A 21,046-nucleotide genomic window follows, 5' to 3' on the forward strand; every position below is an offset into this window, starting at 1 on the left:
GGGATACTTCATGAAACGGCAATTCAGCTGCTGCTCTAGTGAAGAAACCCAAGGTTGAACCCAAACCCGAGACTAAGTGCTTCTGTAATAAGGGGAATAGCCACTGGAGCAGAATTACCCTAGATACTTGGTAGATGAGAAGGCTGGCAAGGTCGATAGAAGTATATTGGATATACATTATGTTAATGTGTACTTTACTAGTACTCCTAGTAGCACTAGGGTATTAGATACCGGTTCGGTTGCTAAGTGTTAGTAACTCGAAATAAAAGCTACGGAATAAACGGAGACTAGCTAAAGGTGAGCTGACGATATGTGTTGGGAGTGTTTCCAATGTTGATATGATCAAGCATCGCACGCTCCCTCTACCATCGAGATTGGTGTTAAACCTAAATAATTGTTATTTGGTGTTTACGTTGAGCATAGATGTGATTGGATTATGTCTATCGCAATACGGTTATTCATTTAAGGAGAATAATGGTTACTCTGTTTATTTGAATAATACCTTCAATGGTCTTACGCCTAAAATGAATGGTTTATTGAATCTCGATCGTAGTGATACACATGTTCATGCCAAAAGATATAGGATAGTAATGATAGTACCACCTACTTGTGGCACTGCCACTTAAGTCATATCGGTATAAAACGCATGAAGAAGCTCCATGTTGATGGATCTTTGGACTCACTCATTTTTGAAAAGTTTGAGACATGCGAACCATGTCTGTTGGTGTATATGCATGAAGAAACTCCATGCAAATGGACCATTTGGACTCACTTGATTTTGAATCACTTGAGACATGCAAATCATACCACATGGGCAAGATGACTGAAAGCCTCGGTTTCAGTAAAATGGAACTAGAAAGCAACTTGTTGGAAGCAATACATTTTGATGTGTGCAGTCCAATGAGTGCTGAGGCATGTAGTGGATATCGTTATGTTCTTACTTCACGGATGATTTGAGTAGATGTTGAGTACATTTACTTGATAAATCACGAGTCTGAATTATTGAAAGGTTCAAGTAATTTCAGGGTGAAGTTGAAAGATCATCGTGACAAGAGGATAAAGTATCTATGATATGATCATAGAGATGAATATCTGAATTACGAGTTTGGCACAGAATTAAGACATTGTGGAAATTGTTTCACAACTAATACAGCCTGGAACATCATAGTGTGATGGTGTGTCCGAACATCATAACTGCACCCTATTGGATATGATGCATACCATGATGTCTCTTATCGAATTACCACAATAGTTTATGGGTTAGGCATTAGAGACAACCACATTCACTTTAAAAGGGGCACCACGTAATTCCGATGAGATGACACCGTATGAACTATGGTTTAGAGAAACCTAAGCTGTCATTTCTTAAAAGTTTGGGGCTGCGACGCTTATGTGAAAAAGTTTCAGGCTGATAAGCTCAAACCCAAAGCGGATAAATGCATCTTCATAGAATACCCAAAACAGTTGGGTATACCTCCTATCTCAGATCCGAAAGCAATAAGGGATTGTTTCTAGAATCGGGTCCTTTTTCGAGGAAAAGTTTCTCTCGAAAGAATTGAGTGGGAGGATGGTGGAGACTTGATGAGGTTAATGAACCGTCTCTTCAACTAGTGTGTGACAGGGCACAGGGAGTTGTTCCTGTGGCACCTACACCAATTGAAGTGGAAGCTTATGATAGTGATCATGAAACTTCAGATCAAGTCACTCCCAAACCTCGTGGGATGACAAGGATGCGTACTACTACAGAGTGGTATGTAATCCTGTCTTGGAAGTCATGTTGCTAGACAACAATGAACCTACGAGCTATGGAGAAGCGATGGTGGGCCCGGATTCCGATAAATGGCTCGAGGCCATAAAATCCGAGAGAGGATCCATGTATGAAAACAAAGTGTAGACTGGCAGAACAGCTCGATGGTCGTGAGGCTGTCGAGTGCAGATGGATTTTGAAAGGAAGACGGACAATGATGGTAAATGTCACCATTAAGAAAGCTCGATTTGTCATTAAAATGTTTTCCGACAAGTTCAAGGAGTTGACTACGATGAGACTTTCTCACTCGTAGCGATGCTAAGAGTCTGTTGGAATTATATTAGCGATTACTGCATTATTTATGAAATCTTGCAGATAGGATGTCAAAACATTGTTTCCTCGACGATTTTCTTGAGGAAAAAGTTGTATGTGATACAAACGGAAGGTTTTTGTCAATCCTGAAAGATGCTAATAAGTATGCAAAGCTCCAGCAATCCTTCTAAGGACTGGAGTAAGCATCTCGGAGTTGGAATGTATGCTTTGATGAGATGATCAAAGATTTTGGGTTTATACAAAGTTTATGAGAAACTTGTATTTCCAAAGAAGTGAGTGGGAGCACTATAGAATTTCTGATGAGTATATGTTATGGATCAGAAATGATGTAGAATTTCTGGAAAGCATATAGGGTTATTTGGAAAGTGTTTTTCAATGGAAAGCCTGGATTAAGCTACTTGAACATTGAGCATCAAGATCTATAAGGATAGATCAAAACTCTTAATGGTACTTTCAAATGAGCACATACCTTGACATGATCTTGAAGGTGTTCAAGATGGATCAGTCAAAGAAGGAGTTCTTGCCTGAGTTGTAAGGTATGAAGTTAAGACTTAAAGCTCGACCACGGCAGAATAGAGAGAAAGGACGAAGGTCGTCCCCTATGCTTAAGACATAGGCTCTACAGTATGCAATGCTGTGTACCGCACCTGAAGTGTGCCTTTCCATGAGTCAGTCAAGGGGTACAAGAGTGATCCAAGAATGGATCACAGTACAGCGGTCAAAGTTATCCTTAGTAACTAGTGGAGTAAGGAATTTTCTCGGTTATGGAGGTGATGAAGAGTTCGACGTAAAGAGTTACGACGATGCAAGCTTAACACCTATCCGGATAGCTCTGAGTAGAGATACCGGATACGTATAATGGAGCAACAATTTAGAATAACTCCAAGTAGAACAGTTATTTGAAATGGCTCCAAATAGAGCGTGGTAGCTGCATCTAGGAGATGACATAAAGATTTGTAAAGCACAACGGATCTGAAAGGTTCAGACCCGTTGACTAAAACCTCTCTCACAAGCAACATGATCAAACCCAGAACTCATTGAGTGTTAATCACATAGTGATGTGAACTAGATTATTGACTCTAGTAAACTCTTTGGATGTTGGTTACATGGCGATGTGACCTGTGAGTGTTAATCACATGGCGATGTGAACTAGATTATTGACTCTAGTGCAAGTGGGAGACTGTTGGAAATATGCCCTAGAGGCAATAATAAATTAGTTATTATTATATTTCCTTGTTCATGATAATCGTTTATTATCCATGCTATAATTGTATTGATGGGAAACTCAGATACATGTGTGGATACATAGACAACACCATGTCCCTAGTAAGCCTCTAGTTGACTAGCTCGTTGATCAATAGATGGTTACGGTTTCCTGACCATGGACATTGGATGTCATTGATAAAGGGATCACATCATTAGGAGAATGATGTGATGGACAAGACCCAATCCTAAGCCTAGCACAAAGATCGTGTAGTTCGTATGCTAAAGCTTTTCTAATGTCAAGTATCATTTCCTTAGACCATGAGATTGTGCAACTCCCGGATACCGTAGGAATGCTTTGGGTGTACCAAACGTCACAACGTAACTGGGTGGCTATAAAGGTACATTACAGGTATCTCCGAGAGTGTCTGTTGGGTTGGCACGAATCGAGACTGGGATTTGTCACTCCGTGTGACGGAGAGGTATCTCTGGGCCCACTCGGTAGGACATCATCATAATGTGCACAATGTGATCAAGGAGTTGATCACGGGATGATGTGTTACGGAACGAGTAAAGAGACTTGCCGGTAACGAGATTGAACAAGGTATAGGGATACCGACGATCGAATCTCGGGCAAGTACAATACCGCTAGACAAAGGGAATTGTATACGGGATTGATTAAGTCCTTGACATCGTGGTTCATCCGATGAGATCATCGTGGAACATGTGGGAGCCAACATGGGTATCCAGATCCCGCTGTTGGTTATTGGCCGGAGAGGTGTTTCGGTCATGTCTGCATGGTTCCCGAACCCGTAGGGTCTACACACTTAAGGTTCGATGACGCTGGGGTTATAAAGGAAGCTTGTATGTGGTTACCGAATGTTGTTCGGAGTCCCGGATGAGATCTCGGACGTCACGAGGAGTTCCGGAATGGTCCGGAGGTAAAGAATTATATATAGGAAGTGCCATTTCGGCCATCGGGACAAGTTTCGGGGTTATCGGTATTGTACCGGGACCACCGGAAGGGTCCCGGGGGCCCACCGGGTGGGGCCACCTGCCCCGGGGGGGCACATGGGCTATAGGGGGTGCGCCTTGGCCTACATGGGCCAAGGGCACCAGCCCCAAGGGGCCCATGCGCCTAGGGTTTCACAAAAGGGAAGAGTCCCAATGGTGGAAGGCACCTCCTAGGTGCCTTGGGGGGAAGGGAAACCTCCCTGGCCGCCGCCCCCCCAGGAGATTGGATCTCCTAGGGCCGGCGCCCCCCCCCCCTTTGTCCCTCCTATATATAGTGAGGAAGGAGGGCTTTTCATCGATGCCTTTGGTTGCCTCCTTCTCCCTCTCCAACACCTCTTCCTCCTCTTCTGCGGTGCTTGGCGAAGCCCTGCAGGATTGCCACGCTCATCCATCACCACCACGCCGTTGTGCTGCTGCTGGATGGAGTCTTCCTCAACCTCTCCCTCTCTCCTTGCTGGATCAAGGCATGGGAGACATCGTCGGGCTGTACGTGTGTTGAACGCGTAGGTGCCGTCCATTCGGCACTAGGATCTCCGGTGATTTGAATCACGACGAGTACGACTCCATCAACCCCGTTCTCTTGAACGCTTCCGCTTAGCGATCTACAAGGGTATGCAGATGCACTCTCCTTCCCCTCGTTGCTAGTCTCTCCATAGATAGATCTTGGTGACACGTAGGAAAATTTTGAATTTCTGCTACGTTCCCCAACAATAAATTATATCCTGGGGACTACGCACACAACCAGGATCAAGAGAATTAAACCATATCTTAGCATCACCCTTTAATGAGAATGGAAATATTTTAAGGATATAAAAGTAGCGAGTTCTCTCATCATTAGTGAACAGGGTGGCTATATCATTTAATTTAGTAAGATGTGCCACAACAGTTTCAGATTCATAACCATAAAAAGGATCAGATTCAACCAAAGTAATTATATCAGGATTAATAGAGAATTCATAATCCTTATCAGTAACAAAGATAGGTGAAGTAGCATAAGCAGGATCATATTTCATTCTAGCATTCAGAGTTTTTTGTTTAAGCTTAGCTAATAATTTCTTAAGATCACTTCTATCATTGCATGCAAGAAAGTCTCTTTTAGTTTCTTCATCCATAACATAGCTGTCGGTGTCAAAACCTGCGGATCTCGGGTAGGGGGTCCCGAACTGTGCGTCTAAGGCGGATGGTAACAAGAGGCAGGGGACACGATGTTTACCCAGGTTCGGGCCCTCTTGATGGAGGTAATACCCTATGTCCTGCTTGATTGTTCTTGATGATATGAGTATTGCAAGAGTTGATCTACCATGAGATCAAAGAGGCTAAACCATAGAAGCTAGCCTATGGTATGATTGTATGTTGTCCTATGGACTAAAACCCTCCGGTTTATACAGACACCGGAGGGGGCTAGGGTTACACAAGGTCGGTTACAAAGGAGGAGATATACATATCCGTATTGCCTAGCTTGCCTTCCACGCCAAGTAGAGTCCCATTTGGACACGGGACGAAGTCTTCAATCTCGTATCTTCATAGTCCAACAGTCCGGCCAAAGGACATAGCCCGGCTGTCCGGAGACCCCCTAATCCAGGACTCCCTCAGTATCCCCTGAACCAGGCTTCAATGACGATGAGTCCGGCGCGCAGTATTATGTTCGGCATTGCAAGGCGGGTTCCTCCTCCGCATACACCATGGAAGAGTTTTGAATACAAGGATAGTGTTCAGCCCTACAAAATAAGTTCCACATACCACTGTAGAGAGAATAATATTTCCACGAATCCAATCTACTGACACGTTTTGATAGAATGACATCACGCCATGGCCCGGTCATTATTCGAACCGTTTTTCTCAACCAGCTCCGCACATAACGCGAGGCGGTTTTCTTGACACGTCTTGTCAAAGCAAAGATTGTGTCCTCCTTATAATGGGATTCTCATCAATACAGACGTGGGTAACCCAACCATGCTTGTTGGTATGACTCCTAGATCTTGGGAAAGTCCCAAACGGCCACGAGGAGGACGCTTGATATTCACCCTCTTTATAAAGGGGACGGGGTTTTTCTTTTTTCCCTCCCGTGCTCAATCGAATCCTTCCCCCGCCTCGAGTTTTAACACCCAAAGCTCAGGTCAGGTGCTTCAGACCTTCAACTATCTTCGGATCCAACCTTCAAGGTCGGTGGATGCCTTCCTCCGTCACAAAGGAGGACATCAAGAAGTTGAGAGAGGCCAGATATCTGACCGCCGAAATTTCGCATAGGCTGCCTGCCCGAGGGTAGGTCGTCCCTACTCCCGAACCGAATGAGAGCGTCGTGTTCATCTCCCACTTCCTCCGAGGACTAGACCTTGCTCTGGATCCCTTTGTTAGGGGTCTTATGTTCTATTATGGGCTGGATTTTCACGATCTGGCCCCGGATTCCCTTCTTCACATCTCGTCATTTATTGTCGTATGTGAGGCCTTCCTCCGCATTACCCCTCACTTCGGCTTGTGGCTCAAGACCTTCGATGTGAAGCTGAAGATGATCGAGGGGCGGCACGCACCATGCGGAGGTGGTTTAATAAGCAAAATCGCTGACGCTCCATGGCCAGAGGGTTCCTTCCCAGAGGTGTCCGGATTATGGCAGCGGGAGTGGTTTTACATCACAGCTCCCCGAAGTGCCAAGTGGGTAGCTGCCCCCACCTTTCGCTCGGGCCCCCCACCACAACTGATGTCATGGATCAGCAGGGGGCTGAGCTGGGGTCCAGCAAAGGACGTGCCGGTACTGTAGAGCCGTATCCGAGATCTCTTTGAGAGAGAATTCAATCTGATTATGGTAATGCAAGTTATGCTAGTTCGTCGAGTCCAGCCTTGCAAACGCCGGCCCCTCCGCATGTGGGAATTCAACTCGGAAGGACCGCGAGCTATTCAGCATTTCCTCGGCATGACGCTCGAAGAGATGTAGAAATCGTTCTTCGGACCCCAAATAGTGTCCGGACACCACCGAGGACGTGGGTCTGAGCTGCAACCGCCCCGCTGCCCAAGTAAGTAATCCCATGTCGAACCTACTGTCCTTTTATTTATCATGGCATCATTCTAAAGAGCCGCTCTTTGACCAGGACTGGATAGCAAAGGCAATGATGATCAGGTGTTCGACCCCCCTTCTTGAGGGTTTGGACAATCCGGTACTGGACAAGATGCTCCAGTCGGCGCCTTATCCAATGCCCTCAAAGGAAGATGATGGGGGGAATAGAGAGGGCGAAAGCGGGCCTCACTCGCTACTTATTCCAGCCATGGGAATGAGCGCCTCCGTGAGGGAGGACAACCAAAGGGAAGAATCTGACATTCTCTCTCCCTGGGGAAGGAAGAGGACTACCTCTGAAGATCCGTAAACTAAGGTTTCCAAACGGGAGAAGAAATCTTCATCAGAGGGTCCTGCCTCGGAGGGTATTCTTGCCGCACAATGTCCGCGCGGGGATCATCCCTCTACCGAGCTGTAAGTAATCGAAAAGTACTTAATAGTGGAAACATCCTACCTTACTTCCGAAGACAACAACCGATGCTTATAAATTGTAGTCCAGATCGTAGCCCTTCTCGACAGAGTTCGTCTTCGGGGGATCTTCTTCCGGAGATGATGGAGAGCGAAACGCCTCCCCCTGACACCCCGCCTTATGAAGCGGGCGACCTTGAAGTGTCGTCGCGAAGGGTATCTCTGGATCCACTAAGGCCAGAGGATAACTCTTTGGCTACTCGAAATCCCCAGTATCCGGCTCCTAAGGAGAGCGACAGCAAGGGTCCGGAACCGTACAGTGTGCGGTCGGACGCGCTGAAGGATCTTCTGGGGCAAGCGGCCGTCTTGGAAGCGCATCGTATGCTAATGGGTACGGTAATTGAAAGGATTTCATCCGCTGAAAGCGGCTTGCATGAAGCCTTTATGAGTCTGCTGAAAGGCTTCGAGGTACGTCAAATAGTGTATGATTTTGATAGTACCACATACGTTAGGTGTGCCCTATGCAGATAGTAGCCCCTGAGACTCTGGTTGTCGTCGAGAACGGCGGCAACCCGAGGATCATATACCCAGGTAATAACTCGACTGCCTTTATGTGCAGGTGGTTGAGGCTATGGTGGCTAGCCGAACTGATGGGTTTACCGAGCTAAAGCGGCAACTTGATACGGCAGATGCCGATATCGTGCTTGTCAACCAGCGACTTGACAAGGCACATGGTGAGTGATTTCTCTTGTGATCGTCACATAATAAGAGTAGCACGATGCCAGTATCTTTAATATGTTGTGACTGCAGATGGAGCTGTCATCGTGGAGACCCTTCGGGCGGAGCTTGCCCGAGCACTACAAAAAAATTACACTTCCGTGATGATACGTGTTTGTCACTGTAGGTCGCGTTTTTTGTCATGCATGTACATCGATGACGATTTTATAACAGAATCAAGATAGTCATACCTGTGCTATCGTAGAAGCGTTCCATGACATTACCAAAATTATCATCACGGAAGTGTCCACTTCCATGACGATAAATCGCGCGTCACAGAAGTGCTTTCGTCAAGGGTGACCAACACGTGGCATCCACCGTAACGGAACGCCGTTAAGCTATCGGGTCGGGTTTTGGATCCGATAACCCATTAACAGCCCCAACCAATGGGGATTTTCCACATGTAAAATCATCATTGGCTGGAGGAAACACGTGTCGGCTCATCATTGGGACAGATGTCATCCACTCATTGGACGGAAGGCGCCTATGATACGTCGACACGTGGCATGACCCAACAGAGGCCCATTCCCGTGAAAAGGCCAGCCCATTTGACTTGGTCAAAAGGTGGCAGGCCGGCCCATGGAAAGCGTGTTAACGGCCTGTTCGCATATAACCCATTTACGGCCCACTAACCCAAGGCCCGTTACGCCCTATCCGAATTAGGCCCAGTAGCATCATCTGGGTCATCCAATATGATTCTAGCCTGTTTTCACTTCTGGCGCATGTATGGCCCATGACGTCTTTCGGCCCATATGAGGCCCTATGTAACTATTGTCCTATTAACGGCCCGTGGTGAAACTGGCCCGTAATGAACAGTGTATCACTTTACGCCCATTAACGGCACGTGGTGAAACTGGCCCGTAATGAATAGTGTATCACTTTATACCCATTAACGGCCCATTATTCCATTGGGTCGTTTCCAGCCCATGTTATCTTTCGGCCTTCTCAGAGCCCATTTATTCTTGGGCTCATTTCCAGCATTCGTTTACTTACGTCCCGTTACTGTCATTTTCTGCTTATGGGCCAAATTCAAACCGTGGTTACAGTCGGCCCGTTTGTGGTCCGTTAATACGTTGGGCCGTTTTCATAGTGTCATCAAATACGGCCTATTAACGATGGCCCGTTATGGTCGGCCCATGAACGGACGATTCCAACTCTACCCCGTTTACGGCCATAATGTGGTTTGTTTGGCCCATGTTTGGCCAATCGATCATACGGCCCGTATAAGGCCCATTGATGATACGGCCCACAGAAGGCCCATTGTTTCTACGGCCCGTAGAAGGCCCACTGTTTCTACGGCCCGTAGGAGGCCCAGTGTCACTACAGTAAATATTAGCCCATGGTTATTATGGCCTAACTTAAAAAATAGGTTATTGCAGCCACTAGCTAACCGCGGAAAAAGAACTGCAATGACTACAAGCAAACAAATAAACAAGACAACAAGGAAATAAATAAGCAAGCAACTAACGCTAGGCTATCACGGCTATTACACATATTACATCCACTGGGCATCAAAGTTCACCACCAGTGCAAATATAGGGAACAAAGCAGCATATCATATACACTGGTTGTCAAAGTTGGCGACCAGCGCAAATAAACATCGCAGCAAAACAAATCTAGAACTGAAACCACTTCAGAAGATCTCAAGAAACAATATCCTAGGTACCCATAATGCTGGCAAGATGCTTAGCAAGCTTATTAACTTTCTCTTGTTTGGCGCTTAAATCCTCCAGCGCTTGCTGTTGCACCAGAAAATATGCATCTGAATTCTGCAGGGACTTCCTCAGTCCTTCAGCTTCCTGTCACTGCACATCTGATCGATGTCTTTCAACTTGAAGTTGAGACTCAAGAAGACGAACTAATTCAGGCAGCGAGTTCGAAGAGCCTGTGCCAGCAGTAGTGGCCAGTAACTCGAACACTACATCAAGACAGGACTTTTGGGTTCCCTCACTGTCGTCAAGATAGTTTTTATCAGCTTTCTTGGAGACCAATAGGGATGTCTCACTATCTTGAACCTTATCTGCATTACTTCCTTTACCATTGGATAACGCGGTACTGTTCTCCAATATTTTGTCCGCATTCTAAAAGAGAAACAAGCAGACACATCACATGTTTACCATGTTGTATATGAAACTCATTTTGGTAAATGAGTTCAGTAGTAAAGTGGACAGGATAACAGCATGAAACAAACATATATCTATGTACCATGGTCACTTTATGGTCTATATCATTCTAGTTTTTGTTGCCAAATCAAGATAGAGACATAGTTTAAATAATATTTGTTCAAGACAAAGCAGAATAGACAGAATATAAGTGTGGGTAACTATAGAGCAATAACAACACTTGTAATGTGCATGACATGAGAACATAACTGTTTATTCAATTGAAACTGAAATCAAGATAGAGCAGGTTACAACAGCAAACCAGTTAAAGAAACAGGTTTAAAACATACCTGTTGCGCCATTGGAGTTTCAATTCCATCCTTCAAATTTGAAAATAGTTGGTATGAGTAAATACAGAAATGCAAGAGCAAAGGAGTATGAACCATAGCTACAGAACCTGACCTGAGAACAAATCTTCTTCTCCTTTAAGCGTTGAGTTGGGATTCGGAGTAGTGGTCCTTGTGCTTTGGGCACTGTAGTTCCCTTACTAACTGCTCGTGTTTGAGTGCTCTGTGGTGGAGACAGTGTTGTGTCAACTAGAACTGGGTTACTATCTGCCGGGGTTGGGGTTAGAAGGGGTGTAGCTGGTTCTCTGTCCAACTGGGTAGGGGTACAATCTGCAAGAGTCTGGGTTATGTGTGGTGGATCTGGTCCTTGGGAAAGTACAACCGTGGTTCTATCTGCATCAACTGGTAGCACTATCTTTTCTGAAGACCGTGTTGTTACTCCCTTAGATACTGCCATCACGCTCTCCAATTCAAATGGCTGATTAACAAGAAAAGTAATTGAAAGTATAGACATTGTATGATAGACGGGTGCAATGGATAGTGGGGAATAAAACAGGGCATAAATAATTCATATTTATGTTGTCTAACCAAATAGGATAGCATGACACGATTTCACATATATGATGGCTAACTAAACAGGATAGCATGACACAATTTCACATTATGATGGCTAACTAAAAAAGATGGAAAGACATAGTTCAAAATATGAGACTATGTAAATAGGATGACATGACATAACTATATAATGTGTTTATTAAATAGGTTGGCATGCCATAATTCACATACATTCACGGATAGAATGCCATAATTCAAAATATGATGACTGTAAACACTAAATAGGATGAGATGATATAACTATATGATGTCTTTATTAAATGGGTTGCCATGCCATAATTCAGATAGATGATGTGTATGTACTATGTAAATATGATGGTGGCATGATATAATTCAAATATATGATTTATATAGTAAGCAAGTAAGCAGATGGCAATCCATATATGATGTAAAAACTAAGCAATGCAAGACAACATGCATGACATGGGTAATATAACCCTGCCAAGTTTGAGCATAGACCTCAGGGGGGAAATAGGACTGGTCATCAGTCTCTGAATCCTCCTCTGAGGAGCTCTCTGTAACCAGCAAGATGTCTGCTTCAGCAGGTAGCATTGTCTGCTCTGAATACCTTGTTTTCACTCCAGATACTTCCATCACCGCTTCAAATGGTTGATGCACAGGAAGAGTAGTTGAATATACAAACGTTGTCGACAAATGGAACACGTAATACAAAAAAAGATAGCATGATATAATTCACATACATGATGATTGGCTAAACAGCATGGCATTGCATAATTCACATATATAATGCCTTTGCAACAAGATGGCATTGTATAATTCACATATATAATGTCTTGCAACAAGATGGCAATGCGTAATTCACATATATGGTAATTAGACACTGAACAGGTGGCATTCACATAAAGCATGTCTAAACTAATCAAATGACATAGCAATGAGAGACACCATACACACGATATGAGCAACATAACCCTACCAAGTTAGAGCATACACCTCGGGGGGGGAATAGGACTGGTCATCTGTCTCTGAATCCTCCTCTGAGGAGCTATCCGTAACCAGCGAGATATGCGCTTCGTCAGATAGCATAGTCTGCTCTGAAGACCTTGTTTTCACTCCAGAATTTGCCATCACCGTGTCAAATGGCTGATGCACACGAAGAGCAGTTGAATGTACTAACATTGTTGACAAATGTAATATGTAACGAAAAAAAGGATGGCCTGATATAATTTACATGAGTGGCTAAGCAGGATGGCATTGCAAAATTCACATATATGATGCCTGGCTAAACAAGATGGCGTTGCATAATTCACATAAACGATGAATAAACTAAACAGATGGCATTCGCACAAAGGATGTCTAAACTAAGTAGATGACATATTTGATGTATAAAGTAAGCAATCCAAGACATCATATGCATGATATAACCAACATCAGCATGCCAAGTTAGAGCAAAGACCTCAGGGGGTAAATAGGAGTTCTCTTCTCCTTCTGAATCCCTCTCAGAACAGATATCTTCCTCTCGATTACAATCCGAAATGCGTGGAGGGGGGCTGCCTTTGCGCCCACCATGGAGCGACGTCTGCATGAAATTTTATTGCCACACAAGGCTCGTCTCTTTTGCTCTACATGTTCAGTTCCATTGTTTACAATAACCGGCATGCATAGGAATAAAACATAGTGAGATTATGTAAGGAGTGCATGCAGAAATCCAGAGTGATGGTAGCAACCTGTGGATAGACCCAAAACCAATAATAGCAGGCAGATAATGGCTTCAGTTAAAAAATACAGATAATGGCTTCTTTACTATTTGTTTCCCACCCAACATGAAACTCATAGTAGACACCGGAGATTAACCAAATAGTAGATAGATACTATTGATAGCGGCCCCGATATGTACCCCACAACCATTTAAAAACTCAAGTTTGACCATTATTTTGGAGCTGACTCAGAGTCTAATCGGTGAACAGGACGATAAAGTAGCATGTAATATTAAGCGATGCATAACGTAAGTAGACACGAAAGAGTGTGACCTCTCTTGCGGACCCGTGTAGTCCTCGAGGTCATCTGCTCGGTTGATGATGGTAATGCAGTTTTCATGGCTGCCAGCGGTAGGGAAGAAGATCTGAGGCGGCAAAATACAGTCTGGAGGCCGGATCCCTGTTGTGCTGGACCCTTCTGTCGTTGGAGCAGCTGAGCTGGGGTGGACGACGGCGCAGCAGGAGCGGGACAAACCACGCAAGGTTTTCTTTGACAACTATCTATAAGAGAAGTAATTCTGTAAGGGCTCATTTGGATTGGAGGATTCCAACAATGCAGGGATAGGAAATAGACAGGAATAGGATAGGAATGCACGTGCAAAATAGAGAATTTAAAAACACAGGATTTCTGCCAATCTGGGTGTTTGATTCACAACAATTGGAAGATCACAGGATGCAAAGAAGCATGGTGAGATTAAGTCAAACCACAAGAAAATGTACGGTTATAATGCTATTATGCTACTATATCTTAGTCTTGTGCTTCATGAATAGGAATTTGAAAAGGAGGACAAGTAAAAATTAAAATTCCTACGTTTTTTCTTTCAAGGAGACACTAAAGGAACAAATCCGTGTGCTCAGTGGACAATATATATAACATGTAGAGTAAAAAAGAGATGCAACAAGTGTACAACCTCTTTGGCGAAGCCATGTCGATCTCAGCATGATTGGGTTGGCCGGTGAGGATGCTCCAGCTGACTTTGCTGTCGGAGGAGGGGAAGAAGATCTTAGGCGTCTGGAGATGGAGCCCGAGGTACTGCTCCGCTGTGATGGAGGGTTTCGTCGTTGGAGCAGCTCCAGTGAGTTGTACGACGCCGAGGCTGAAGCAGGATGTCGGTGTCAAAACCGGCGGATCTCGGGTAGCGGGTCCCGAACTGTGCGTCTAGGCCGGATGGTAACAGGAGGCAAGGGACACGAAGTTTTACCCAGGTTCGGGCCCTCTCTATGGAGGTAAAACCCTACGTCCTGCTTGATTAATATTGATGATATGGGTAGTACAAGAGTAGATCTACCATGAGATCGGAGATGCTAAACCTAGAAGCTAGCCTATGGTATGATTGTTGATGTGTATGTTGTCCTACGGACTAAAACCCTCCGGTTTATATAGACACCGGATAGGGTTAGGGTTACATAGAGTCAGTTTCAATGGTAGGAGATCTGCATATCCGTATCGCCAAGCTTGCCTTCCACGCCAAGGAAAGTCCCTCTCGGACACGGGACGAAGTCTTCAATCTTGTATCTTCATAGTCCAGGAGTCCGGCTGAAGGTATAGTCCGGCTATCCGAACACCCCCTAATCCAGGACTCCCTCAGTAGCCCCTGAACCAGGCTTCAATGATGACGAGTCCGGCGCGCAGATTGTCTTTGGCATTGCAAGGCGGGTTCCTCCTCCAAGTACTTCATAGAAGATTTTGAACACAAAGATAGTGTCTGGCTCTGCAAAATAAGTTTCCACATATTGTCGTAGAGAGAATAATATTTACACAAATCTAATCTGCTGACGTATTCTGTAGCGTGACACACCATGGCCAAGCCTTTAGCCGAGTCGTTTCATTATCCCACCTCAGCGCGTTATGCGAGGCGGTTTCCCTGGCACGTCTTGTTAAAACGGAGATCGTGTCCCCTTATTCCGGGATTCTCATCAATACGGGCGTGGGTAACCCAACCGCTTCTAGGACTCCTAGATTATAGGCAAGTCCAAACGGACACGGAGAGGACGCTTGATATTCACCCTCTTTATAAAGGGGACAAGGCTTTTATTTTTCCCTCCCGTGCTCAATCGAATCCTTCCCCCACCTCAAGCTCAAATGCCCGAAGTTCAGGTCAGGTGCTCCGAACCTTCAGTCATGTCCGGATCTAGCCTTCAAGGCCGATGGGTGCCTTCCTCCGTCACGGAAGAAGACATCAAAAAGTTGAGGGAGGCCAGATATCTGACCGCCGAGATTTTGCATCAGCTGCCTCCCCGAGGGCAGGCCGTCCCCACCCCCGAACCCAACGAGAACGTCGTGTTCGTCTCCCACTTCCTCCGAGGTCTAGGCCTTGCTCTGGATCCTTTCGTAAGGGGTTTTATGTTTTACTACGGGCTAGACTTTCATGATCTAGCTCCAGACTCCTTTCTTCATATCACGACATTTATTGTCATGTGCGAGGCCTTCCTCCGGGTTACCCCTCACTTTGGCCTATGGCTCAAGACCTTTAAGTGAAGCCGAAGATGATCGAGGGGCAACATGCAGCGTGTGGAGGTGCCTCAATATGCAAGATGACGGGAGCTCCGTGGCCCAAAGGTTCCATCCCAGAGGTGTCTGAATTGTGGCAACAGGAGTGGTTCTACATCACGGCTCCTAGAAGTGCCAAGTGGGCACCCCCCCCCCTGTTTTCCGCTCGGGCCCCCCACCATAGCTGATGTCATGGATCAGCAGAGGTCTGAGCTGGGGCTAGCCAAGGACGTGCCTATACTGCAAAGCCGCATTCGAGATCTCTTCAATGGAGATTTCAGTTTGGTTGCGGTAATACAGGTTATGATGGTTCATCAAGTCCAGCCTTGCAAACGGCGGCCTCTTCGCCTGTGGGAGTTCAATCCCGAGGGACCGCGTGCCATTCAAAATTTCCTCGGCCTGACGCACGAGGAGATGTACAAGTCATTCTTCGGACCTCAGGTGGAGTGTCCGGAAATCACCGAGGACATGGGCCTGAGTAGTAACCGCGCCGCCGAACAGGTAAGGCATCTTCTGGCCGAACATACTATCTCTCTTTGTTACGAAGTTATTTCTGAAAGTTTGCTTTTTGACCAGGACTGGCTAACAAAGGCGAAGTTGATTCGGTGTTCGGCCCTCCTCCCTGAGGGTTTGGAAAATCCGGTATTGGAAAAGATGCTCCAGACCGCACCTTGCCCGGAGCCCTTAAAGGAATATATTGTGGAGGATAATGCGGGCGGACGCGGGCCCCCAACGCTGCCCATTCTAGCCAAGGGAGCGAGCGTCTCCATGAAGGAAGATGACCAGAAGAGGAAAAGGACTGCGCCCAGGGATTCGGAAGCTGAAGCTTCCAAACGGGAGAAGAAGTCTCCCACAGAGGGTCCTACCTCGGGGGGCGCCGTTGCCGCACAAAGTCTGGGGGGGGATCAATTCTCCCGCGAGTCATAAGTGACCCAAAATACTTTTAATAGTACAGATATGCCATCTTTTTCTTCTGAGAAAATAACCACTGCATATATTTTTGCAGTTCGGGCCTTAGCCCCTCTCAAATGAGCTCGTCTTCGGGGGATCTTCTTCCAGAGATGATGGAGAGCGAAACGCCTCCTCCGGACTCCTCCGCTCCAGAAGCGGGCAACCCTGAAGTGTCGTCGCGGAGGGCCTCTCCGAGTCCGGTGAGGCCAGAAGATAATCCCATTGACCCCCGAAGCTCCCAGTGTCCGGCTCCCGAAGAGAGCAGACAAAAGAGTCCGGCACCATCTGGTGTGCGATCGGATGTTCTGAGGGAGTTGGTGGGGCGAGCAGCCATCTTAGATGAACACCGTGTGCTGATGAATACGGTGATGGAGAGAATATCGTCCGCCGAAAGCAGATTGCATGAAGCTTTTATGAGTCTACTGATAGGCTTTGAGGTACGTAAAAGAATGTATGATAGTCCTGCACATGCTAGGTGTGCCCTGTGTAGATAGTAGCCCCTGAGACTCTGGTTGTCATCGGAAACGACGACGAACAGAGGATCATATTCCCAGGTAATAACCATACTGCCTCTATGTGCAGGTGATGGAAGCTCCGGTGGCTGGCCGGACTAGCGAGTTTGCCCATTTAGAACGGCAGTTGGATGCGGCAGACGCCGACATCGAGCTTGTTAACAAAAGGCTTGATGAGGCGCAGGGTAAGTGTCATTATCTGGTAAATGCCACATAGGAAGAGCAGCATGATGCCAGTATCTTTAATATGTTGTGACTGCAGATGGAGCTGCCACTGTTGAAGCCTTGCGGGCAGAACTTGCCCGAGCCAAGGAACAAGCGAGGTTGGGTAATGCGGCTGCTGTGAAGGCGGCCGAAGAGTTGCAAGCCGAGAAGGCCGCGCATGGCGAGACCCGAGACAAGATGGCCAAGATGGCTATAGAGTTAAAAGCCGCCGCCGACCGTTGCCGGGTTCTTGAAAAGGAAAACCAAGCGAAGGCATCGGACCTTGAGAAGGCTGCTGCGACGAAAAAGGATCTCCCCTCTGCTATGAGGGCAAAGAAGGAGGAGTTGCGGGAAGCCGGGGATATTGTAGCTGGGAAATCCTTTATGTTGCGGAGGAAATTCGGAGATCCACGGTATGCCCCTCTGGATCGGTTGTGGAGTTCGGAGGATGTGTATATGGATTTGGCGGCGAGCGCAGCCGATGCGGCCAAGTACTTCCAGGGTCAGACGGACCGTGAAGTAGACCAGCTGTTTTGGAGACAATTCCATTCTCCCGAGCGTCCACTTTCATTGACTGACCAATTAGCCGAATGGGCCGAACTAAATAGGTTGTCCGGACTCTCCATGAGGTCTATTGTGGGTCAGCTATGGCCGGAAAGGTCAAAACCGAACAGCTATTTCGGCTTGGTGCAGCAGGTCCTTGACGTGGTGATGCGCATTAATGCGATGAGGAGGTCAACATGCATAGAGGGCGCACGGATGGCCTTTTCTCGTGTTAAGGCATACTGGGCGGAGATGGATGCTACCAATGTTGCAGCCGGGATTCGGCTATAGGTCGAAAGGCTGCTGAGCACTACTTTGAAGAAGTTCTTGAGGGTGCCCGTTTGATAGAGACCTAGTGCTCAAAAAATATTATGTTTGAGTGATATGTAATCTCATTGTAAGCGAAATGCTTTTATAAATTTTTATAAGGCTATTTTTATACTTTTGCCTGAAAGTAATATGATGCCTCCTGGGCGGCCGTTTATGTATACATGTGTATAACCTGAAAGATTGCAGTCGTCGGCTTCAACCCCCACGCATATAATGCGGAGGTGCTCGCAAAAATACGCGTTCACACTTAACCCAACGTCTTGGTCCTATTAAGGAGGTGATAGCGGAGCGAGCGAGGCAACCGGACTATAATGCTTTAGCACTTTCACTTAGCCATAGGAGTTTGACAGTGGGGCTACTAGATAGCCCCTGGTGGCTCCGCACTCTCCCGATTCCGGGGTGCGTACATGCCTGGCCGGAAAACGGCCCTTCGTTAAGGCGAAGGAATTCTAACATTCCCACAGGTCATCGTGTGGTTGACCAGTCTCACGCTATATCATGACAGTCAGTTTTCAGCTTTCTCTACTGAGGTGCTCGTCCGGATGAACCAGGGCACAATCGCAGTAGTTCTCCTGGTGCTACCTTAGCCGACAAGGCGGAACGTAAGGCACCAAAACACAGGAGCCGGGCAATCCCAACATTTGACCAAAGACAATGATTCGGAGTTGATGCATATAGGGCCAAACTCGCGACGCCGAACACTCCCTAAGGTGTTCGGTCTTTATGGCATAAACCGGGCCTAAATAGTGGCCTTTGTAAGAAGCCCCTTGTGTCTAGGTATGTGCATTGTTCTGGCATGGCCACATGCCAAGACATCAGCATCCTTCTCAACGGTGGATATGTATCAACAAGAGACAGTAAAAAAAGGTTTACGCAGGGTCTTAATCTAAAAAGAATCCTTGGAGCGGGTCCCTGCTGCACGTCTGCGCCTGTGTCTCCATTGTGTTGTATCCTGGATGGGTGTAGCACGATGATCGTCTGTAAAAGAGAGGAAGTTAAGTGAAAAAGTAGTCGTGCAAAAAGATAGTTTTTAAAGAAACCATGTATATTTCAAGATGATAAGAAATTGCCACTTGTCTGCGCGCGTTGAGCCCCTTGTATTGACAAATAGGGGTGTGACCACTTATTCCGTATAAATAGCAGCGCCGGACTTGATTATTTGTATCTGAGGTCTTGACGACCTATTGGATGCTTTCGCTTGTCCGGGCGCCTTTAGTGTGCGGCTGCCAAGGCAGCCTCACTCTCTTCGGCACGCAGAGATCGCTTGATATTTCTGTGCACTGTAATGATGCCACGTGGACCGGGCATCTTGAGTGTGAGGGAGGCGTAGTGTGGTATTGCATTAAAGCGAGCGAAAGCTTCGCGTCTGAGCAGTGCTTGATAGCCACTTTGAAACGGAGCGATGTGGAAAGTTAAATGCTCGCGACGGAAGTTATCGGGGGAGCCGAATATAACTTGTAGTAGGAGGGAGCCCGTACAACGAACCCCTGGGCCTGGCGTTACTCCTTTAAAGGTAGTATTGCTATGGCGAATTTGTGTTGGGTCTAACCCCATCCTGCGGATTGTATCCTGATATATTAGGTTTAGGCTACTGTCGCCGTCCATCAAGACTCTTGTGAAGTGATATCCGCCAATTACTGGGTCTAATACCAGGGCAGCCCATCCTGTGTGTTGGATACTTGCTGAGTAATCGCGATGGTCGAAAGTGATCGGTTGAGATGACCAGTGGCAGGACTTCGTGGTGACAGGCACTTGGGTATATTTTCCTGGGAGTGCCGCGTTGTCTTTTCCCTTGATTACGTATAACACGTTTACTGTTTTGACTTCTGGTGGAAATTTCTTTTGTTCCCCGTGTCTTGCTTGGGGGGCTCGTCCTCGTCTTCACTTGGTGTATCCTCCCCCTTGTGTACGGCGTTGAGCTTGCCGGACTGCTTGAAGACCCAACATTCTCTGTGGTTATGATTAGCAGGTTTACCAGGGGTACTATGAATCTGACATACTTGGTCCAGAATTTTGTTGAGGCTGGACAATTCATCACTGGTGCCTTTAGGGGGGCGGCTTTTGACCTGGCCGAGAGCTTTTGAATCCGGCATTTACTATCGTGCCCTTCATGCTGTCTTCTTTATTCCGGCATTTGTTATTGCTGTTGCGCCGTGATTTCCCGTTTCCATCTCCAACTTCAGATATACTGGGGTCGTTGGTGTTGCATCTGGCTAGCCAGCTGTCCTCACCCGCGCAAAAGCGGGTCATGAGGTTTGTTAGTGCGGCCATCGTTCTCGGCTTATTTTGGCCGAGGTGTCTGGCGAGCCATTCATCACGGACGCTATGCTTGAAAGCTGCCAAGGCTTCAGCGTCCGGACAGTCGACAATCTGGTTCTTTTTAGTAAGAAACATGTTCCAAAGCTTTCGGGCTGACTCTCCGGGCTATTGAGTTATATGACTCAAATCGTCCGCATCCGGAGGTCGGACATAAGTCCCTTGAAAATTTGCCCGAAAGGCGTCTTCGAGCTCTTCCCAACTTCCAATGGAGCTTTCAAGTAGGCCTTTGAGCCAGTGACGAGCTGGCCCTTTGAGCTTGAGGGGTAGGTACTTGATGGCGTGGAGATCATCTCCTCGAGCCATGTGGATATGAAGGATGTAGTTCTCAATCCAGATCACAGGGTCTGTTGTTCCGTCGTATGCCTCTATGTTTACGGGCTTGAATC

The 21,046-nt window shown here is 46.6% G+C and overlaps 1 protein-coding gene across 1 annotated transcript in view; it reads left to right on the forward strand.

Moving 5' to 3' along the window:
- The window catches only part of LOC147973144 (uncharacterized), a 59,344-nt gene extending 50,851 nt beyond the window's left edge, over positions 1–8,493 (forward strand). Inside the window, exon 2 of the mRNA XM_087524587.1 lies at positions 8,371–8,493. Coding sequence (XP_087380713.1) covers positions 8,371–8,493 — 123 coding nt within the window. The remainder of the gene's footprint in view (positions 1–8,370) is intronic.
- Positions 8,494–21,046: the final 12,553 nt, after the last annotated feature.

Source organism: Triticum urartu, chromosome 5A (assembly GCF_056163025.1).
Source record: "Triticum urartu cultivar PI428250 chromosome 5A, HENAU_Tu73, whole genome shotgun sequence".
In the NCBI taxonomy this organism is placed as follows: domain Eukaryota; kingdom Viridiplantae; phylum Streptophyta; class Magnoliopsida; order Poales; family Poaceae; genus Triticum; species Triticum urartu.